A 23,697-nucleotide genomic window follows, 5' to 3' on the forward strand; every position below is an offset into this window, starting at 1 on the left:
GATGGGGATGGTGTGGGGTGGGGATGGGGTGGGGATTGGGAGGGGATTGAGATGGGGTGGGGGAGGGGATGGGATGGGGATGGGATGGGAGGGGATGGGATGGGGATGGGAGGGGATGGGATGGGGATGGTGTGGGGTGGGGATGGGATGAGGTGGGGATGGGGTGGGGATAGGATGGGATGGGATGGGGTGGGGTGGGGATGGGGTGGGAATTGGGAGGGGATTGAGATGGGGTGGGGAAGGGGGTGGGATGGGGATGAGGATGGGGATGAGGATGGGGATGGGGATGGGGATGGGATGGGGATGGTGTGGGGTGGGGATGGGATGAGGTGGGGATTGGGAGGGGATTGAGATGGGGTGGGGAAGGGAATGGGATGGGGATGAGGTTGGGAGGGGATTGGAATGGGATGGGGAAGGGGATGGGATGGGGATGAGGATGGAGATGGTGATGGCATTGGGATGGGATGGGATTGGGATTGGGAGGGGATTGGGATGGGGTGGGCAAGGGGACGGGATGGGGATGGGATAGAATGGGGATGGGATGAGGTGAGGATTCGGATTGGGAGGGGATTGAGAGGAAGAGGATGAGATGGGGATGGTGTGCAGATGGGGATGGGTTGGAATTGGGATTGGGAGGGGATGGCATGGGGATGGGGATGGGGATGGGATGGGGATGGGATTGGGATGTGGATAGAGGAGGGGATTCGGATGGGGAGGGGATTGGGATTGGGAGAGGGTGGGGATGGGGATGGGGAGGGGATTGGGATGGGGATAGAGGAGGGGATTGGGATTGGGATGAGGTGGGGATTGGGATGAGGTGGGAATGGGGATGGGATGGGGTGGGGATTGGGATGAGGAGGGGAAGGAGATGAGGAGAGGATTAGAATGTGGATAGAGGAGGGGATTCAGATGGGGAGGGGATTGGGATTGGGATGGGGAGGGGATTGGGATGGGGATAGAGGAGGGGATTGGGATGGGGATAAGGTGGGAACTGGGATGAGGTGGGGATGGGAATGGAATGGGATGGGATGGGATGGGATGGGATGGGATGGATGGGATGGGATTGGGATGGGGATAGAGGATGGGATGGGATGGGATGGGATGGGATGGGATGGGATGGGATGGGATGGGATGGGATGGGATGAGAAGGGGATGGAGATGGGATGAGAAGGGGATGGAGATGGGGAGGGGATTGAGATGTGGATAGAGGAGGGGATTGGGATGGGGAGGGGATTGGGATTGGGATAAATTGGGGATTGGGATGGAAAGGAGATGGCGATGGAGTGGGGATTGGGATGTTGATCAAAACGGGGTGGTGATGGGAGGAGCGACAGCTCCAGGGAGTGTGGGGCAGGTGATCATACAGCCAGAGGTTCGGTGGGAATGGTCACATCCTTGCAGTGCCCAAAGGGAGTTGATAAACTGGAAAGCGACTGCGCAAGGGCAGAGAGTGATGCAACGGAGGGGAATGGTTTCAATTAAAAAAAATGGGAGATTTGGGGTCAGACGTGGGGAAATCCTTCATCCAGAGGCGGTGCAGCCCCAGCACTGCTGCCCCAAGCTGTGGGTGCCCCAGCCCTGGAGGTGCCCCAGGCTGGGGGTGGGACCTGGGCAGCCTGAGCTGGGGGGCAGCCAGCCCACGGCAGGGATGGGGCTGGGTGTCCCTTCCAACCCAACCACTCTGTGGTTGTGTGATCTGTAAGGACCCTTCCGACCCAACCGTTCTGTGGTTGTGTGATCTGTAAGGACCCTTCTGACCCAACCATTCTGTGGTTGTGTGATCTGTAAGGACCCTTCTGACCCAACCATTCTGTGGTTGTGTGATCTGTAAGGACCCTTCTGACCCAACCCAACAAAACCATTCTGTGGTTGTGTGATCTGTAAGGACCCTTCCGACCCAACCATTCTGTGGTTGTGTGATCTGTAAGGACCCTTCCAACCCAACTGTTTTGTGGTTGTGTGATCTGTAAGGACCCTTCCAACCCAACCGTTCTGTGGTTGTGTGATCTGTAAGGACCCTTCCAACCCAACCGTCCCATGGCTCTGTGATCTTTAAGGACCCTTCTAACCCAACCACTGTATGGTTCTGTGACCTTTAAGGACCCCTTCCAACCCAATCATCCAACAACTCTACCATCTTCAAGGACTCTTCCAATTCAACCATTCCATGCTTCCATTACCTTTCAGGACCCTCCCAGCACAACCATTCCACGGCTCTATCGTCTTTAAGGACTCTTCCAATACAACCATCCAGCAACTACGATTTTTAAGGACTCTTCCAACCCAAGCATTCCGTGCTTCCACGACCTTCCAAGACCCTTCCAACCCAACCCGTTCTACGGCTCCGTGACCTTTCAGGTCCTTTCTGACCCAAACCACTCGATGAATACCCACCACGCTGCCGAAGCCTATCGCTGCACGGCCCAGCTGCCAGGACCTGGCGCCCGGTGGGAGGCAGAGGGGTCAGGAGCTCACCTTGTCCTGCAGGACGGCCCCCCGCTCCTTGAGCAGAGCGTTGATCATGACGGTGGCCGCACGGGAGCAGTTCTTGTCGGGGTCTGCCAGCCCCTCAAACATGGCGAGCAGGAGGCTCATCAGCTGGTCCGGGGGGACACGCTTCCCAATCACCTGGGAGGAGAGCGAGTGGCGTAACGAGGGGTTGAGGGGTTCATCCCAAATAAACTGGGGGTACCAAGGGTGCCTCTGCTGCAGGCGGCCATCCCTGATCTCAGCCCCACAGCTCTATGGGCAGCCCGCCTGCCTGCACACACACCACTGCATGAGTGGGGCTGGGCAGCTTTAAGGCCCTTTCCAAGCCAACCTTCTTAAGGCTCTGTGATCTTTCAGGACCTTAACAAGCCAACTCAACTCATTCCATGGCTCTGCAATCTATAAGGACCTTCCAACTCAACCCAATCCATCCCGTGGCTTTGTGATCTTTAAGGATTCATCTGGCCCAATGGTTCCATGGTTCTCTAACTTTTAAGGACCTTTCTAAGTCAACTCAATCCATCCCCTGGCTCTGTGATCTTTCAGGACCTTTCCAACCTAACCTAAGCCATTCCATGGCTCTGTTATCTTTAAGGACTCTTCCAACCCAACCATTCCATGGCTCTACAATCTGTAATGCCTTTCTATCTCAACCATTCCATGGCTATATGACCTTTAAGGACCCTTCCTACCCAATCCATTCTACCATTTCCTGGCTCTATAACCATCAAGTACTCTCCTAACCCATCCTAAGCTTGTATGACCTTCAAGGACCCTTCCAACGCATCCCATAGCTCTGTGACCTTTAAGAACCCTTCCAACGCATCCCATAGCTCTGTGACCTTTAAGGACCCTTCCAACGCATCCCATAGCTCTATGACCTTTAAGGACCCTTCCAATGCATCCCATAGCTCTGTGACCTTTAAGGACCCTTCCAACGCATCCCATAGCTCTATGACCTTTAAGGACCCTTCCAATGCATCCCATAGCTCTCTGACCTTTAAGGACCCTTCCAACGCATCCCATAGCTCTATGACCTTTAAGGACCCTTCCAAAGCATCCCATAGCTCTATGACCTTTAAGGACCCTTCCAACGCATCCCATAGCTCTATGACCTTTAAGGACCCTTCCAATGCATCCCATAGCTCTATGACCTTTAAGGACCCTTCCAACGCATCCCATAGCTCTGTGACCTTTAAGGACCCTTCCAATGCATCCCATAGCTCAGTGACCTTTAAGGACCCTTCCAACGCATCCCATAGCTCTGTGACCTTTAAGGACCCTTCCAACCCAACCCAGCCCATCCATGGCTCTTGGATCTTTCTTTGTACAACCTTCTAGGGACTGGCAGCATGGCTATGGGGCGGGATGCTCGGAGCAACCCCCCCCTGCCTGCCTTACCATGGCAATGTTGGTGCAGGTGTGGAACAGGACAGTGAAGTCAGGCTCCTCCAGACCCCTCTTCAGGGCCTTCAGTCCCTCCACCATCTCATCGCGGTGGTCCCGAGCGAACCCTGCAGGCAGAGCCGAGCTTGGGTTGGATCAAACACCCGAATACTGCAGTGATGTGGGTCCAGACACGGCAGCGATGTGGGTCAGAATGGAGCGGACCCAAAGGATCACAACACTGCAGCGATGTGGGACAGAATGGAGTGAATCCAAAGGACCACAGCACTGCAGCGATGTGGGTCAGAACGGAGTGAATCCAAAGGACCACAACACTGCAGCGATGTGGGTCAGAATGGAGTGAATCCAAAGGACCACAACACTGCAGTGATGTGGGTCAGAATGGAGTGAATCCAAAGGACAACACTGCAGTGATGTGGGTCAGAATGGAGTGAATCCAAAGAACCACAACACTGCAGTGATGTGGGTCAGAATGGAGTGAATCCAAAGGACCACAACACTGCAGTGATGTGGGTCAGAATGGAGTGAATCCAAAGAACCACAACACTGCAGCGATGTGGGTCAGAGTGGAGTGAATCCAAAGGACCACAACACTGCAGCGATGTGGGTCAGAATGGAGTGAATCCAAAGGACCACAACACTGCAGTGATGTGGGTCAGAATGGAGTGAATCCAAAGGACCACAACACTGCAGCGATGTGGGTCAGAATGGAGTGAATCCAAAGGACAACACTGCAGTGATGTGGGTCAGAATGGAGTGAATCCAAAGGACAACACTGCAGTGATGTGGGTCAGAATGGAGTGAATCCAAAGAACCACAACACTGCAGCGATGTGGGTCAGAGTGGAGTGAATCCAAAGGACCACAACACTGCAGCGATGTGGGTCAGAATGGAGTGAATCCAAAGGACCACAACACTGCAGTGATGTGGGTCAGAATGGAGTGAATCCAAAGGACCACAACACTGCAGTGATGTGGGTCAGAATGGAGTGAATCCAAAGGACCACAGCACTACAGCGATGTGGGTCAGAATGGAGTGAATCCAAAGGACCACAACACTGCAGCGATGTGGGTCAGAATGCAGCTGCCCCAAAGGACCACAGCACAGCAGCGATGTGGGTCAGAACATCGCAGCGATGTGGGTCAGAATGGAGTGAATCCAAAGGACCACAGCACTGCAGCGATGTGGGTCAGAATGGAGTGAATCCAAAGGACCACAACACTGCAGCGATGTGGGTCAGAATGGAGTGAATCCAAAGGACCACAACACTGCAGTGATGTGGGTCAGAATGGAGTGAATCCAAAGGACCACAGCACTGCAGCGATGTGGGTCAGAATGGAGTGAATTCAAAGGACCACAACACTGCAGCGATGTGGGTCAGAACACCGCAGCGATGTGGGTCAGAATGGAGTGAATCCAAAGGACCACAACACTGCAGCGATGTGGGTCAGAACACCGCAGCGATGTGGGTCAGAGTGCAACAGCCCCAAAGGACCACAGCACAGCAGCGATGTGGGTCAGAACACCGCAGCGATGTGGGTCAGAATGGAGCGGACCCAAAGGACCACAGCACAGCAGCGATGTGGGTCAGAATGGAGCTGCCCCAAAGAACCACAACATTGCAGTGATGTGGGTCAGAACGGAGTGAATCCAAAGGGCAACGCAGCAGCGATGTGGGTCAGAGTGGAGTGAATCCAAAGGACCACAACACTGCAGTGATGTGGGTCAGAATGGAGTGAATCCAAAGGACAACACTGCAGTGATGTGGGTCAGAATGGAGTGAATCCAAAGGACCACAGCACTGCAGCGATGTGGGTCAGAATGGAGTGAATCCAAAGGACAACGCTGCAGCAATGTGGGTCAGAATGGAGCTGCCCCAAAGGACCACAACACTGAAGTGATGTGGGTCAGAATGGGGTGAATACAAAGGACCACAACACTGCAGTGATGTGGGTCAGAATGGAGTGAATCCAAAGGACAACGCTGCAGCAATGTGGGTCAGAATGGAGCAGACCCAAAGGACCACAACACTGCAGTGATGTGGGTCCAAACATCATAGAGATGTGGGTTGGAGTGCCACTGTCCCAAACACTGCAGCGATGTGGGTCAGAATGGAGCTGCCCCAAAGAACCACAACACTGCAGCAAATTGGGTTAGAATGGAGTGAATCCAAAGGACCACAACACTGCAATGATGTGGGTCAGAACTGAGTGAATCCAAAGGACCACAACACTGCAGCGATGTGGGTCAGAGTGCAGCAGCCCCAAAGGACCACAGCAGAGCAGCGATGTGGGTCAGAACACCGCAGCGATGTGGGTCAGAATGGAGCTGCCCCAAAGGATCACAACACTGCAGCGATGTGGGTCAGAATGGAGTGAATCCAAAGGACCACAACACTGCAGTGATGTGGGTCAGAACGGAGTGAATCCAAAGGACCACAACACCGCAGCGATGTGGGTCAGAATGCAGCAGCCCCAAAGGACCACAACACTGCAGCGATGTGGATCAGAATGGAGCGGACCCAAAGGACCACAGCACAGCAGCGATGTGGGTCAGAACGGAGTGAATCCAAAGGACCACAACACTGCAGCGATGTGGGTCAGAATGCAGCTGCCCCAAAGGACCACAGCACAGCAGCGATGTGGGTCAGAACACCGCAGCGATGTGGGTCAGAGTGCAGCTGCCCCAAAGGATCACAGCACAGCAGCGATGTGGGTCAGAACACCGCAGCAATGTGGGTCAGAGTGCAGCAGCCCCAAAGGACCACAGCACAGCAGCGATGTGGGTCAGAACACCGCAGCGATGTGGGTCAGAATGGAGTGGACCCAAAGGACCACAGCACAGCAGCGATGTGGGTCAGACCCGCAGCTCCGCTCCCGGGAACAGCAGCGAAGCAGAGCTGCGTTCCGCATCGCCTCCGAGCGCTCATCCCCTGTGCTGCCCTGACCTCTCCTGGTGACGCGGGGGAAAGGCAGACCGAGGGAGCCCTGGAACTGCTCGGCGATATTCCAGCCCTCGGCATCTCGGCCCCAGTGACGGCATCGCCCCACTGGCCCCACTCCTGGCCCCATGAAGGCCATGGTGGCTGTCGGGATGTCTCCGCTCATCCCCCAGCCTCCGTGCTGGTGAGCGTGGAGGATAGCAGAGGTCTCTTCCAATCTTAATGATTGCATGGTTGTGTTTGGGTCATGGTGGGGGGTGGGAAGGGGTTGGAGTTGGAGATCTTGGAGTTAGGGATCTCCTCCAAGCCTAATTCAGGGTCGTGGTGCGGATGGACTGGATGACCTTGGAGGTCTCTTCTGACCTTAATGACTCTACGGTTCAATTTGGGGTCATGGTGGGGGGAGGTTGGGGTTGGACTGGATGACCTTGAAGGTCTCTCCCAACCTTAATGACTCTACAGTTCAATTTGGGGTCATGGTGGGGTAGGTTACGGTTGGACTGGGGGATCCTAGAAGGCTCTTCCAACCTTAATGACTCTACGGTTCAATTTGGGGTCATGGTGGGGGTAGGTTGGGGTTGGAGTGTCAAAACTTGAGGTCTCCTCCAACCCTAATGATTCTAATTAAGGTCATGGTCAGGGAGGGTTGGGGTTGGACTGGATGACCCTGAAGGTCTCTTCTGACCTTAATGACTCCATGGTTCTATTTAGGGTCATGGTGGGGTAGGTTAGGGTTGGACTGGGGGATCCTAGAAGGCTCATCCAACCTTAATGACACTACGGTTCAATTTGGGGTCATGATGGGGCAGGTTGGGGTTGGACTGGGGGATCCTAGAAGGCTCTTCCAACCTTAATGACTCTACAGTTCAATTTAGGGTCATGGTGGGGGTAGGTTGTGGTTGGAGTGTCAAGCCTTGAAGTCTCCTCCAACCCTAATGATTCTAATTAAGGTCATGGTCAGGGAAGGTTGGGGTTGGACTGGATGACCTTGAAGGTCTCTTCTGACCTTAATGACTCTATGGTTCTATTTAGGGTCATGGTGGGGTAGGTTGGGGTTGGACTGGATGACCTTGAAGGTCTCTTCTGACCTTAATGACTCTATGGGCCTATTTAGGGTCATGGTGGGGTAGGTTAGGGTTGGACTGGGGGATCCTAGAAGGCTCATCCAACCTTAATGACACTACGGTTCAATTTGGGGTCATGGTGGGGTGGGTTGGGGTTGGACTGGGGGATCCTAGAAGGCTCTTATAACCTTGATGACTCTGTGGTTCTAATGGGGTCATGGTGGGGGTAGGTTGGGGTTGGAGTGTCAGACCTTGAGGTCTCCTCCAACCCTAATGATTCTAATTAAGGTCATGGTCAGGGAAGGTTGGGGTTGGACTGGATGACCTTGAAGGTCTCTCCCGACCTTAATGACTCTACGGTTCAATTTGGGGTCATGGTGGGGGTAGGTTAGGGTTGGACTGGGGGATCCTAGAAGGCTCTTCCAACCTCGATGACTCTATGGTTCTATTGGGGTCATGGTGGGGGTAGGTGGGGTTGGAGTGTCAAAACTTGAAGTCTCCTCCAACCCTAATGATTCTAATTAAGGTCATGGTCAGGGAGGGTTGGGGTTGGACTGGATGACCTTGAAGGTCTCTTCTGATCTTAATGACTCTATGGGCCTATTTAGGGTCATGGTGGGGCAGGTTGGGGTTGGACTGGATGACCTTGGAGGTCTCTCCCAACCTTAATGACTCTACAGTTCAATTTGGGGTCATGGTGGGGGTAGGTTGGGGTTGGAGTGTCAGACCTTGAGGTCTCCTCCAACCCTAATGATTCTAATTAAGGTCATGGTCAGGAAAGGTTGGGGTTGGACTGGATGACCTTGAAGGTCTCTTCTGATCTTAATGACTCTATGGGCCTATTTAGGGTCATGGTGGGTTAGGTTGGGGTTGGACTGGGGGAACCTAGAAGGCTCATCCAACCTTAATGACACTACGGTTCAATTTGGGGTCATGATGGGGCAGGTTGGGGTTGGTCTGGATGACCCTAAAGGTCTCTTCTGACCCTAATGACTCTACGAGCCTATTTAGGGTCATGGTGGGGCAGGCTGGGGTTGGACTCTGGAATCTCAGTGGTCTCCCCCAACCCTAACGATCCCATATGTGGGTTCTTTTTCTGCTGCCCCATAACCAGGGGAAGGGGTCTGACCCCCCCCCAGCCCACCCCACGCCCCGGGCCCACCCCCCAGCGCCCACCTTCGTAGCACAGCTGGATGTAGAGCAGGCTGTAGACGCAGTCGACGGCGCGCTGCCGGACGCTGCCCACCGAGTCGGAGCAGCGCGGGGAGAAGAGCGCGATGAGCACGCCGAGGTTGTAGAATGGGACAACGGTCTGTGGGGACAGCATGGCTGCGTCGGGGCTGGGATGGCACTGGGAGGGCACCAAGATGGCGCCAGGACAGCACCGGGATGGCACTGGGGTGGCATCAGGGATGGCATCAGGATGGCATCAGGATGGCATTGGGATGGTGCCAGGATCGCACCAAGATGGCGCCAGGACAGCACCGGGATGACATTGGGGTGGCATCAGGGATGGCACTGGGAGGGCACCAAGATGGTGCCAGGACAGCACCGGGATGGCACTGGGGTGGCATTGAGATGGCACTGGGATGGCACTGGGATGGCACCAAGATGGCGCCAGGACAGCACTGGGATGACATTGGGGTGGCATCGAGATGGCACTGGGATGGCACTGGGATGGCACTGGGATGGTACTGGGATGGCACTGGGATGGCACTGGGATGGCACCAGGATGGTACTGTGATGGCACTGGGATGGCACTGGGATGGCACCAAGATGGTGCCAGGACAGCACAGGGATGACATTGGGGTGGCATCGAGATGGCACTGGGATGGTACTGGGATGGCACTGGGATGGCACTGGGATAGCACTGGGATGGTACTGGGATGGCACTGGGATGGCACTGGGATGGCACCAGGATGGTACTGTGATGGCACTGGGATGGCACTGGGATGGCACCAAGATGGCGCCAGGACAGCACCGGGATGACATTGGGGTGGCATCGAGATGGCACTGGGATGGCACTGGGATGGTACTGGGACGGCACTGGGATGGTACTGGGATGGCACTGGGATGGCACTGGGATGGCATTGGGATGGCATTGGGATGGCACTGTGATGGCACTGGGATGGCATTGGGATGGTACTGGGACGGCACTGGGATGGCACTGGGACGGCACTGGGATGGCAATGGGATGGCACTGGGATGGTACTGGGATGGCACTGGGATGGCACTGGGATGGCACTGGGACGGCACTGGGATGGTACTGGGACGGCACTGGGATGGCACTGGGATGGCACTGGGATGGTACTGGGATGGCACTGGGATGGCACTGGGATGGCACCAAGATGGTGCCAGGACAGCACAGGGATGACATTGGGGTGGCATCGAGATGGCACTGGGATGGCACTGGGATGGCACTGGGATGGCACTGGGATGGCACCAGGACAGCACAGGGATGACACTGGGGTGGCATCGAGATGGCACTGGGATGGTACTGGGATGGCACCAAGATGGTGCCAGGACAGCACCAGGATGGCACTGGGGTGGCATCAGGGATGGCATTGGGATGGCATTGGGATGGTGCCAGGATGGCATTGGGATGGTACTGGGATGGCGCCAAGATGGCGCCAGGGCAGCAACGGGATGGCACTGGGGTGGCATTGGGATGGCATCTGGATGGCATTGGGATGGTGCCAGGATCGCACCAAGATGGCACTGGGGTGGCATCAGGGATGGCATTGGGATGGTGCCAGGATGGCACTGGGATGGCACTGGAATGGTACTGGAATGGCACCAAGATGGCGCCAGGATGGCACTGGGATGGCATCAGGGATGGCATTGGGATGGCACTGGAATGGTACTGGGATGGTACTGGGATGGTACTGGGATGGCACCAAGATGGCGCCAGGACAACACTGGGATGGCACTGGGGTGGCATCAGGGATGGCATCAGGGATGGCATCAGGATGGCACTGGGATGGTACTGAGATGGCACCAAGATGGCGCCAGGACAGCACCGGGATGGCACTGGGGTGGCATTGGGATGGCATCGGGATGGCACTGGGATGGCATGGGGATGGTGCCAGGATGGCACTGGGATGGCACTGGGATGGTACTGGGATGGCACTGGGAGGGCACCAAGATAGCTCCAGGACAGCACCAGGATGGCATCAGGGATGGCATTGGGATGGTGCCAGGATGGCATTGGGATGGTACTGGGATGGTACTGGGATGGTACTGGGATGGTACTGGGATGGTACTGGGATGGCACCAAGATGGCTCCAGGATGGCACTGGGGTGGCATCAGGGATGGCATTGGGATGGCATGGGGATGGTGCCAGGATGGCATTAGGATGGTGCCAGGATGGCACCGGGATGGCATTGGGATGGCATTTGGATGGCATTGGGATGGCATTAAGATGGCACTGGGATGGCACTGGGATGGCATTAAGATGGCATTGGGATGGCATTGGGATGGCACTGGGATGGCATTAAGATGGCACTGGGATGGCACTGGGATGGCATTGGGATGGCATTAAGATGGCACTGGGATGGCATTGGGATGGCATTAAGATGGCACTGAGATGGCATTGGGATGGCATTGGGATGGCACTGGGATGGCATTAAGATGGCACTGGGATGGCACTGGGATGGCACTGGGATGGCACTGGGATACACAGGGGCAGCACTGGGACGGCACTGGGATGGTACCAGGACGGCACTGGGACACACACAGACAGCACTGGGACGGCACTGGGATGACAGGAGGACACACAGGCGGTCCCACTGACGCAGACTTACGCTGACGTTGAGCCTGCCCAGGTAGAAGTCCAGCAGCGCGGCGCTGAGCTCCACGGCACGCTGCCGCTCGTGCTGCTTGCTGGATTTGATCCACGGGCCCAAGTGCTGCAGTATGGGGGGGAGGAAAGGGGGGAATAACGTCATCAGAGGGTGGTGGGGTCCTCGGGTGACACAGGAAGGGGACAGTGGGTGAGGTGGAACCGGCACGTACCGCAAACATGTCCTGCAGGCCATGTGGGGTCAGGCTGCGCTGCAGGAGGGTCTTGAGCAGCTCCTGGAGGGCACCGAGGGTGTCTGCAAACAGCTCCTGCGGGGTGGTTTTGGGATGTGAGATGCACCCCAGAAACAGGGGGTGGGGGGGTAACCCCAGGAGTGAGGGGTAGAGGGGGAAAGCCCAGGAAGAGGGGGTGGAGGGAACATCCTCAGGAGTGAGAGATGGAGGGGGCGCATCCAGGAGTGGGGAGAGGGTGGAGGTGGGTGCCTCCAGGAGTAGGGATGGAAGGGGTACCCCTAGGAATAGGTGATGGAGCGAGAAGAAGAGGGAGGAGCCCCAGGATTGGGAGATGGAAGGGAATCCCAAGGAACAGGGCATGGAGGGAACAGCCCCAGGAGTGGGAGATGGAAGGGAAGCCCAAAGAACAGGGCATGGAGGGAACAGCCCCAGGAGTGGGAGATGGAAGGGAACCCCAAAGAACAGGGCATGGAGGGAACAGCCCCAGGAGTGGGAGATGGAAGGGAAGCCCAAGCACAGGGCATGGAGGGAACAGCCCCAGGAGTGGGAGATGGAAGGGAACCCCAAAGAACAGGGCATGGAGGGAACAGCCCCAGGAGTGGGAGATGGAAGGGAACCCCAAAGAACGGCATGGAGGGAACAGCCCCAGGAGTGGGAGATGGAAGGGAACCCAAAGAACAGGGCATGGAGGGAACAGCCCCAGGAGTGGGAGATGGAAGGGGACCCCAAAGAACGGCATGGAGGGAACAGCCCCAGGAGTGGGAGATGGACAGGGAACTCCAAAGAACAGGGCATGGAGGGAACAGCCCCAGGAGTGGGAGATGGAAGGGAAGCCCAAAGAACAGGGCATGGAGGGAACAGCCCCAGGAGTGGGAGATGGAAGGGAAGCCCAAGAACAGGGCATGGAGGGAACAGCCCCAGGAGTGGGAGATGGAAGGGAACCCCAAAGAACGGCATGGAGGGAACAGCCCCAAGAGTGGGAGATGGACAGGGAACTCCAAAGAACAGGGCATGGAGGGAACAGCCCCAGGAGTGGGAGATGGAAGGGAAGCCCAAAGAACAGGGCATGGAGGGAACAGCCCCAGGAGTGGGAGATGGAAGGGAAGCCCAAGGAACAGGGCATGGAGGGAACAGGCCCAGGAGTGGGAGATGGAAGGGAACCCCAAGGAACAGGGCATGGAGGGAACAGCCCCAGGAGTGGGAGATGGAAGGGAAGCCCAAAGAACAGGGCATGGAGGGAACAGCCCCAGGAGTGGGAGATGGAAGGGAACCCCATGGAACAGGGCATGGAGGGAACAGCCCCAGGAGTGGGAGATGGAAGGGAAGCCCAAAGAACAGGGCATGGAGGGAACAGCCCCAGGAGTGGGAGATGGAAGGGAAGCCCAAAGAACAGGGCATGGAGGGAACAGCCCCAGGAGTGGGAGATGGAAGGGAAGCCCAAAGAACAGGGCATGGAGGGAACAGCCCCAGGAGTGGGAGATGGAAGGGAAGCCCAAGGAACAGGGCATGGAGGGAACAGCCCCAGGAGTGGGAGATGGAAGGGAACCCAAAGAACGGCATGGAGGGAACAGCCCCAGGAGTGGGAGATGGAAGGGAAGCCCAAAGAACAGGGCATGGAGGGAACAGCCCCAGGAGTGGGAGATGGAAGGGAACCCCAAAGAACAGGGCATGGAGGGAACAGCCCCAGGAGTGGGAGATGGAAGGGAACCCCAAAGAACGGCATGGAGGGAACAGCCCCAGGAGTGGGAGATGGAAGGGAACCCCAAGGAACAGGGCATGGAGGGAACAGCCCCAGGAGTGGGAGATGGAAGGGAATCCCAAAGAACAGGGCATGGAGGGAACAGCCCCAGGAGTGGGAGATGGAAGGGAACCCCAAAGAACGGCATGGAGGGAACAGCCCCAGGAGTGGGAGATGGAAGGGAACCCCAAGAACAGGGCATGGAGGGAACAGCCCCAGGAGTGGGAGATGGAAGGGAACCCCAAAGAACAGGGCATGGAGGGAACAGCCCCAGGAGTGGGAGATGGAAGGGAACCCAAAGAACAGGGCATGGAGGGAACAGCCCCAGGAGTGGGAGATGGAAGGGAATCCAAAGAACAGGGCATGGAGGGAACAGCCCCAGGAGTGGGAGATGGAAGGGAAGCCCAAAGAACAGGGCATGGAGGGAACAGCCCCAGGAGTGGGAGACGGACAGGGAATCCCAAAGAACAGGGCATGGAGGGAACAGCCCCAGGAGTGGGAGATGGAAGGGAACCCAAAGAACAGGGCATGGAGGGAACAGCCCCAGGAGTGGGAGATGGAAGGGAATCCAAAGAACAGGGCACGGAGGGAACAGCCCCAGGAGTGGGAGATGGAAGGGAACCCCAAGAACAGGGCATGGAGGGAACAGCCCCAGGAGTGGGAGATGGAAGGGAAGCCCAAAGAACAGGGCATGGAGGGAACAGCCCCAGGAGTGGGAGATGGAAGGGAAGCCCAAAGAACAGGGCATGGAGGGAACAGCCCCAGGAGTGGGAGATGGAAGGGAAGCCCAAAGAACAGGGCATGGAGGGAACAGCCCCAGGAGTGGGAGATGGAAGGGAAGCCCAAAGAACAGGGCATGGAGGGAACAGCCCCAGGAGTGGGAGATGGAAGGGAACCCCAAAGAACAGGGCATGGAGGGAACAGCCCCAGGAGTGGGAGATGGAAGGGAACCCCAAAGAACGGCATGGAGGGAACAGCCCCAGGAGTGGGAGATGGAAGGGAAGCCCAAAGAACGGCATGGAGGGAACAGCCCCAGGAGTGGGAGATGGAAGGGAAGCCCAAAGAACAGGGCATGGAGGGAACAGCCCCAGGAGTGGGAGATGGAAGGGAAGCCCAAGGAACAGGGCATGGAGGGAACAGCCCCAGGAGTGGGAGATGGAAGGGAATCCAAGGAACAGGGCATGGAGGGAACAGCCCCAGGAGTGGGAGATGGAAGGGAAGCCCAAGGAACAGGGCATGGAGGGAACAGCCCCAGGAGTGGGAGATGGAAGGGAACCCCAAAGAACAGGGCATGGAGGGAACAGCCCCAGGAGTGGGAGATGGAAGGGAAGCCCAAAGAACAGGGCATGGAGGGAACAGCCCCAGGAGTGGGAGATGGAAGGGAACCCAAAGAACAGGGCATGGAGGGAACAGCCCCAGGAGTGGGAGATGGAAGGGAACCCCAAAGAACAGGGCATGGAGGGAACAGCCCCAGGAGTGGGAGATGGAAGGGAACCCCTAAGAACAGGGCATGGAGGGAACAGCCCCAGGAGTGGGAGATGGAAGGGAACCCCATGGAACAGGGCATGGAGGGAACAGCCCCAGGAGTGGGAGATGGAAGGGAATCCAAGGAACAGGGCATGGAGGGAACAGCCCCAGGAGTGGGAGATGGAAGGGAAGCCCAAAGAACAGGGCATGGAGGGAACAGCCCCAGGAGTGGGAGATGGAAGGGAAGCCCAAGGAACAGGGCATGGAGGGAACAGCCCCAGGAGTGGGAGATGGAAGGGAAGCCCAAGGAACAGGGCATGGAGGGAACAGCCCCAGGAGTGGGAGATGGAAGGGAACCCCAAAGAACGGCATGGAGGGAACAGCCCCAGGAGTGGGAGATGGAAGGGAAGCCCAAAGAACAGGGCATGGAGGGAACAGCCCCAGGAGTGGGAGATGGAAGGGAACTCCAAAGAACAGGGCATGGAGGGAACAGCCCCAGGAGTGGGAGATGGAAGGGAAGCCCAAGGAACAGGGCATGGAGGGAACAGCCCCAGGAGTGGGAGATGGAAGGGAACCCAAAGAACAGGGCATGGAGGGAACAGCCCCAGGAGTGGGAGATGGAAGGGAACCCCAAAGAACAGGGCATGGAGGGAACAGCCCCAGGAGTGGGAGATGGAAGGGAAGCCCAAAGAACGGCATGGAGGGAACAGCCCCAGGAGTGGGAGATGGACAGGGAACCCCAAGGAACAGGGCATGGAGGGAACAGCCCCAGGAGTGGGAGATGGAAGGGAACCCCAAGGAACAGGGCATGGAGGGAACAGCCCCAGGAGTGGGAGATGGAAGGGAACCCCAAGGAACAGGGCATGGAGGGAACAGCCCCAGGAGTGGGAGATGGAAGGGAAGCCCAAGGAACAGGGCATGGAGGGAACAGCCCCAGGAGTGGAAGATGGAAGGGAACCCCAAGGAACAGGGCATGGAGGGAACAGCCCCAGGAGTGGGAGATGGAAGGGAATCCCAAGGAACAGGGCATGGAGGGAACAGCCCCAGGAGTGGGAGATGGAAGGGAACCCCAAAGAACAGGGCATGGAGGGAACAGCCCCAGGATTGGGAGATGGAAGGGAACCCCAAAGAACAGGGCATGGAGGGAACAGCCCCAGGATTGGGAGATGGAAGGGAACCCCAAAGAACAGGGCATGGAGGGAACAGCCCCAGGAGTGGGAGATGGAAGGGAATCCAAGGAACAGGGCATGGAGGGAACAGCCCCAGGAGTGGGAGATGGAAGGGAATCCAAGGAACAGGGCATGGAGGGAACAGCCCCAGGAGTGGGAGATGGAAGGGAATCCCAAAGAACAGGGCATGGAGGGAACAGCCCCAGGAGTGGGAGATGGAAGGGAACCCCAAGGAACAGGGCATGGAGGGAACAGCCCCAGGAGTGGGAGATGGAAGGGAACCCCAAGGAACAGGGCATGGAGGGAACAGCCCCAGGAGTGGGAGATGGAAGGGAACCCAAAGAACAGGGCATGGAGGGAACAGCCCCAGGAGTGGGAGATGGAAGGGAACCCCAAGGAACAGGGCATGGAGGGAACAGCCCCAGGAGTGGGAGATGGAAGGGAACCCCAAGGAACAGGGCATGGAGGGAACAGCCCCAGGAGTGGGAGATGGAAGGGAATCCCAAGGAACAGGGCATGGAGGGAACAGCCCCAGGAGTGGGAGATGGAAGGGAATACAAGGAACTGGGCATGGAGGGAACAGCCCCAGGAGTGGGAGATGGAAGGGAAGCCCAAGGAACAGGGCATGGAGGGAACAGCACCAGGAGTGGGAGATGGAAGGGAACCCCAAGGAACAGGGCATGGAGGGAACAGCCCCAGGAGTGGGAGATGGAAGGGAACCCAAAGAACAGGGCATGGAGGGAACAGCCCCAGGAGTGGGAGATGGAAGGGAAGCCCAAAGAACGGCATGGAGGGAACAGCCCCAGGAGTGGGAGATGGAAGGGAACCCCAAGGAACAGGGCATGGAGGGAACAGCCCCAGGAGTGGGAGATGGAAGGGAAGCCCAAGGAACAGGGCATGGAGGGAACAGCCCCAGGAGTGGGAGATGGAAGGGAACCCAAAGAACAGGGCATGGAGGGAACAGCCCCAGGAGTGGGAGATGGAAGGGAATCCCAAGGAACAGGGCATGGAGGGAACAGCCCCAGGAGTGGGAGATGGAAGGGAACCCAAAGAACAGGGCATGGAGGGAACAGCCCCAGGAGTGGGAGATGGAAGGGAACCCCAAGGAACGGCATGGAGGGAACAGCCCCAGGAGTGGGAGATGGAAGGGAAGCCCAAGGAACAGGGCATGGAGGGAACAGCCCCAGGAGTGGGAGATGGAAGGGAAGCCCAAAGAACAGGGCATGGAGGGAACAGCCCCAGGAGTGGGAGATGGAAGGGAACCCAAAGAACAGGGCATGGAGGGAACAGCCCCAGGAGTGGGAGATGGAAGGGAAGCCCAAAGAACAGGGCATGGAGGGAACAGCCCCAGGAGTGGGAGATGGAAGGGAAGCCCAAAGAACAGGGCATGGAGGGAACAGCCCCAGGAGTGGGAGATGGAAGGGAATCCCAAGGAACAGGGCATGGAGGGAACAGCCCCAGGAGTGGGAGATGGAAGGGAACCCAAAGAACAGGGCATGGAGGGAACAGCCCCAGGAGTGGGAGATGGAAGGGAACCCCAAGGAACGGCATGGAGGGAACAGCCCCAGGAGTGGGAGATGGAAGGGAAGCCCAAGGAACAGGGCATGGAGGGAACAGCCCCAGGAGTGGGAGATGGAAGGGAACCCCAAAGAACAGGGCATGGAGGGAACAGCCCCAGGAGTGGGAGATGGAAGGGAAGCCCAAAGAACAGGGCATGGAGGGAACAGCCCCAGGAGTGGGAGATGGAAGGGAAGCCCAAGGAACAGGGCATGGAGGGAACAGCCCCAGGAGTGGGAGATGGAAGGGAACCCCAGGGAACAGGGCATGGAGGGAACAGCCCCAGGAGTGGGAGATGGAAGGGAACCCCAAGGAACAGGGCATGGAGGGAACTCCAGGGCACTCCCATGAGCGGGGGATGGACGGGGGAGTTGGGGATGGAGTTGAGACAGCTAGGAATGGGGGACAGAAGGGACACCCCCTGGGGTGGGGGACAGAGGAGAAACCCCCAGGGCTGGGAGATGACAGGGGACCCCCAGGAGTGGGAGATAGAAGGGGTGCCCTGAGGAATAGGGACGGAGAGCCTCCCAACCTCGCTGTAGGGCGCATCGCCGCCGTCCCCATCGCGGTCCCACAGTGGGTCCAGTGGGGGCAGCGCCAGGACGCCGGCCAGGCACGCGTCCATCAGCTCCGTGCGGTCGGGGTCGCTGAGCTGGGGCTCCAGGAGGCTGAGGTGGGGGTTCAGGAGGGCGGTAGGAGGGATGGAACAAAATTCTGCTGGCCCTGTCACACGCTCACGGGGTCAGCGGGGTTGGAAGAGACCTCCAGGACTCTCCAGTCCAACACCAATCCATTCCCACCATGCTCACCCATAAGGGACCTTTAAGGACCTTTCTAGGCCAATCCCACCTCCGTTGACCCTTAAGGACCCTCCCAACACAACCATCCCGTGGCTTTATGATCTTTCAGGACCCTTCTGACCCAATCCCTTCTGAGATGACCTTTAAAGATCATCCCAACCCCACAACCATCCAGCAGCTCTGGGATCCTTACAGAATCACAGGGTTGGAAGGGACCTCAAGGACCACGAATCTCCGAAGACAGGCAGGGCCTGAGATCTTTAAGGACCCTTCCAACCCAACCCAACCATGCCACGTGCCTGTGATCTTTAAGGACCCTTCCAATCCAACAATCCCACGGCCCTATCATTTGTCAGGACTCTCCCAAGCCAATCATTACATGGCTACCATTCAGAACCCTTCCAACACAAACATCCCACAGCTCTATGAACTTTAAGGACCTTCCCATCCCAACTCCTTCTATGACGACCTTTCAGGACCCTTCCAACCCAACCATCTCATGTTTCTATCATCCTTAAGAGCCCTTCCAATCAAACCCTACCCTGCCCAACCATCCCATGCCTCTATGACCTTCCAGGACCCTCTGAACCCAATCCAACCCAACCATCCCATGCCTCTATGACCTTCCAGGACCCTCTGAACCCAATCCAACCCAACCATCCCATGCCTCTAAGACCTTCCAGGACCCTCTGAACCCAGTCCAACCCAACCATCCCATGCCTCTATGACCTTCCAGGACCCTCTGAACCCAGTCCAACCCAACCATCCCATGCCTCTATGACCTTCCAGGACCCTCTAAACCCAATCCAACCCAACCATCCCATGCCTCTAAGACCTTCCAGGACCCTCTGAACCCAGTCCAACCCAACCATCCCATGCCTCTAAGACCTTCCAGGACCCTCTGAACCCAATCCAACCCAACCATCCCATGCCTCTATGACCTTCCAGGACCCTCTGAACCCAGTCCAACCCAACCATCCCATGCCTCTATGACCTTCCAGGACCCTCTAAACCCAATCCAACCCAACCATCCCATGCCTCTAAGACCTTCCAGGACCCTCTGAACCCAGTCCAACCCAACCATCCCATGCCTCTAAGACCTTCCAGGACCCTCTGAACCCAATCCAACCCAACCATCCCATGCCTCTAAGGCCTGCCAGGACCCTCTGAACCCAGTCCAACCCAACCATCCCATGCCTCTATGACCTTCCAGGACCCTCTAAACCCAATCCAACCCAACCATCCCATGCCTCTAAGACCTTCCAGGACCCTCTGAACCCAATCCAACCCAACCATCCCATGCCTCTACGACCTTCCAGGACCCTCTAAACCCAGTCCAACCCAACCATCCCATGCCTCTAAGGCCTGCCAGGACCCTTCTAACCCAATCCAACCCAACCATCCCATGCCTCTAAGACCTTCCAGGACCCTCTGAACCCAGCCCAACCCAGCCATCCCATGCCTCTAAGACCTTCCAGGACCCTCTGAACCCAATCCAATCCAACCATCCCATGCCTCTATGACCTTCCAGGACCCTCTGAACCCGGCCCAACCCAGCCATCCCATGCCTCTAAGACCTTCCAGGACCCTCTGAACCCAATCCAACCCAACCATCCCATGCTTCTATGACCTTCCAGGACCTTCTAACCTATTCCAATCCAACCATCCCATGCCTCTATGACCTTCCAGGACCCTTCTAACCTATTCCAACCCAACCATCCCATGCCTCAATGACCTTCCAGGACCTTTCCAACCCACGTATCCCTCGGCTCTACAGAGGATACACCAGGTGAGTGCAGGTGACCATCGCCCACTGCCGCACCAGCGTCCGCATCGAGTCCAGCGGTTCTGCTTTGATGAACTCCTGCAACACAGACCCAGGGGATGGGGATGGGGATGGGGATGGGGAAGGGGATGGGGATGGGGATGGGATGGGCATGGGGATGGGGATTGGATGGGGATGGGGATGGGATGGAGATGGAGATGGGGATGGAGATGGGGATGGGGATGGAGATGGGGATGGAGATGGGGATGGGGATGGAGATGGGGATGGGGATGGGGACGGGGACGGGGACGGGGATGGGGACAGGGATGGGGACGGGGACGGGGATGGGGATGGGGATGGGGACGGGGATGGGGATGGGGATGGGGACGGGGATGGGGACGGGGATGGGGATGGGGATGGGGAAGGGGATGGGGATGGGGATGGGGAAGGGGATGGGGACGGGAATGGGGATGGGGATGGGGACGGGGATGGGGACGGGGATGGGGACGTGGATGGGGATGGGGATGGGGACGGGGATGGGGATGGGGATGGGGACGGGGATGGGGACGGGGACGGGGATGGGAATGGGGATGGGGACGGGGATGGGGACGGGGACGGGGATGGGGATGGGGACGGGGACGGGGATGGGGACGGGGATGGGGACGGGGACGGGGATGGGGAAGGGGATGGAGATGGGGATGGGGAAGGGGATGGGGACGGGAATGGGGATGGGGACGGGGATGGGGACGGGGATGGGGACGTGGATGGGGATGGGGACGGGGACGGGGATGGGGACGGGGATGGGGACGGGGACCCCCCCAAACCACCCAACCCTGGCACCCGTTCTCACCACCATCTGCGCCACGAGTTCGGCTTTGCGACTCAGAACAAAGTCAGTGCATTTGTTGCTGCCACGGACGGCCCGGCTGATCATGGCGATGCTCCGGATGAGGCACAGCTTCAGGGTCAGGTCCTGAGCACAGAACCACAGATTGTCACCTCCCGGCACTGGGGACGCTTTGCCCCGTGTCCCTCCCCATGCCGGGCTCTGTGGTGACAAATGCAGCGGCTGGGCCTCCATCCTGACAGGAGACCCCATGGCTGTGGGGCACCACGACCCCCATTGCTGCAAAGAATCACAGCCCCATAGCCATAGGGTGCTGGGACCACCATAGCCACAGAGAATTGGGAACCCCACAGCCACAGAGAACCAGAACCCCATAAACATGGGGCACCATGACCCCTATAGCCATTAGAATCAGAACCCCACAGCCATTAGAATCAGAACCCCATAGCCGTTAGAATCAGAACCCCATAGCCATTAGAATCAGAACCCCACAGCCATTAGAATCAGAACCCCATAGCCGTTAGAATCAGAACCCCATAGCCATTAGAATCAGAACCCCATAGCCATTAGAATCAGAACCCCATAGCCGTTAGAATCAGAACCCCACAGCCATTAGAATCAGAACCCCATAGCCATTAGAATCAGAACCCCACAGCCATTAGCATCAGAACCCCATAGCCATTAGAATCAGAATCCCATAGCCATTAGAATCAGAACCCCATAGCCATTAGCATCAGAACCCCACAGCCATTAGAATCAGAACCCCATAACCATTAGAATCAGAACCCCATAGCCATTAGCAACAGAACCCCACAGCCATTAGAATCAGAACCCCATAGACATTAGAATCAGAACTCTATAGCCATTAGAATCAGAACCCCATAGCTATTAGAATCAGAACCCCACAGCCATTAGAATCAGAACCCCACAGCCATTAGAATCAGAACCCCACAGCCATTAGAATCAGAACCCCATAGCCATTAGAATCAGAACCCCACAGCCATTAGAATCAGAACCCCACAGCCATTAGAATCAGAACCCCATAGCCATGGGACACTGGAAACCCCACAGCCATTAGAATCAGAACCCCATAGCCATTAGAATCAGAACCCCATAGCCAAGGACACTGGAAACCCCATAGCCATTAGAATCAGAACCCCATAACCATTAGAATCAGAACCCCATAACCATTAGAATCAGAACCCCACAGCCATTAGAATCAGAACCCCACAGCCATTAGAATCAGAACCCCACAGCCATGTGGGATTGGAACCTTTTAGCCGTGGGGCACCGGGACCCTCCTAAGCACTAAGAATTGGAAATCCCACAGCCACGTGGGCACTGGGAGCTCCTGACACATGAAGGCATTGGGAACCCCATCCTCAGGGGGCACCAGGACTCTCGTAACCATGGGGGCACTGGGACCTCCGTAGCCATGGGGCACCGGGAACCCCACAGCCACAGGGCAGCAAGGCGCTCCTATCACCACAGGACATGGGGAATCTCAGCCGTGGGGCACGAGGCCCTTCATTGCCAATGGGGCACCGACCCCCATTGCTGCAAAGAATCACAGCCCCATAGCCATAGGGTGCTGGGACCACCATAGCCACAGAGAATTGGGAACCCCATAGCCACAGAGAACCAGAACCCCATAACCATGGGGCACCACGACCCCTATAGCCATTAGAATCAGAACCCCACAGCCATTAGAATCAGAACCCCATAGCCATTAGAATCAGAACCCTATAGCCATTAGAATCAGAACCCTATAGCCACAGGGCACTGAGAACCTCATAATCACTAAGATTAGGGAATCCCACAAACATGGGGCACTGGGACCACCACAGCCACAAAGAATTGGGAATCCCCATAGCCATGGGGCACTGGGACCCCCCTAGCCATTAGAATCAGAACCCCATAGCCATTAGAATCAGAACCCCACAGCCATTAGAATCAGAACCCCATAGCCATTAGAATCAGAACCCCACAGCCATTAGAATCAGAACCCCATAGCCATTAGAATCAGAACCCCACAGCCATTAGAATCAGAACCCCACAGCCATTAGAATCAGAACCCCATAGCCATTAGAATCAGAACCCCACAGCCATTAGAATCAGAACCCCACAGCCATTAGAATCAGAACCCCATAGCCATTAGAATCAGAACCCCATAGCCATTAGAATCAGAACCCCACAGCCAAGGGACACTGGAAACCCCATAGCCATTAGAATCAGAACCCCACAGCCATTAGAATCAGAACCCCACAGCCATTAGAATCAGAACCCCACAGCCATTAGAATCAGAACCCCATAGCCATTAGAATCAGAACCCCACAGCCATTAGAATCAGAACCCCATAGCCATTAGAATCAGAACCCCACAGCCATTAGAATCAGAACCCCACAGCCATTAGAAT

The 23,697-nt window shown here is 57.0% G+C and overlaps 1 protein-coding gene and 2 long non-coding RNA genes across 4 annotated transcripts in view; 1 reads left to right on the forward strand and 2 right to left on the reverse strand.

The window, feature by feature from the left end:
• The window catches only part of LOC128072091 (maestro heat-like repeat-containing protein family member 1), a gene marked incomplete at its 5' end in the record, with an annotated part of 64,508 nt that overhangs the window by 33,397 nt on the left and 7,414 nt on the right, over positions 1 to 23,697 (reverse strand). The window contains 8 exons of the mRNA XM_052665527.1: positions 2,476 to 2,628; positions 3,892 to 4,004; positions 9,079 to 9,214; positions 11,707 to 11,811; positions 11,918 to 12,013; positions 18,402 to 18,537; positions 20,454 to 20,533; positions 21,285 to 21,407. Coding sequence (XP_052521487.1) covers positions 2,476 to 2,628; positions 3,892 to 4,004; positions 9,079 to 9,214; positions 11,707 to 11,811; positions 11,918 to 12,013; positions 18,402 to 18,537; positions 20,454 to 20,533; positions 21,285 to 21,407 — 942 coding nt within the window. The remainder of the gene's footprint in view (positions 1 to 2,475; positions 2,629 to 3,891; positions 4,005 to 9,078; positions 9,215 to 11,706; positions 11,812 to 11,917; positions 12,014 to 18,401; positions 18,538 to 20,453; positions 20,534 to 21,284; positions 21,408 to 23,697) is intronic.
• Positions 7,217 to 7,995, forward strand: LOC128072089 (uncharacterized). The gene is made up of 3 exons (XR_008202130.1): positions 7,217 to 7,244; positions 7,327 to 7,483; positions 7,805 to 7,995. It is a non-coding gene; the product is annotated as an uncharacterized LOC128072089 (long non-coding RNA).
• LOC128072088 (uncharacterized) lies at positions 7,870 to 9,026 on the reverse strand. Of its 2 annotated transcripts, none has more exons than XR_008202129.1 (2): positions 8,247 to 9,026; positions 7,870 to 7,926 (listed from the first exon to the last, which is right to left on the reverse strand). It is a non-coding gene; the product is annotated as an uncharacterized LOC128072088 (long non-coding RNA). The 2 variants fall into 2 exon arrangements; XR_008202128.1 differs by having other exon boundaries at positions 8,009 to 9,026.

This window comes from Tympanuchus pallidicinctus, unplaced genomic scaffold (genome assembly GCF_026119805.1).
Source record: "Tympanuchus pallidicinctus isolate F22 unplaced genomic scaffold, pur_lepc_1.0 scaffold69, whole genome shotgun sequence".
In the NCBI taxonomy this organism is placed as follows: Eukaryota; Metazoa; Chordata; class Aves; order Galliformes; family Phasianidae; genus Tympanuchus; species Tympanuchus pallidicinctus.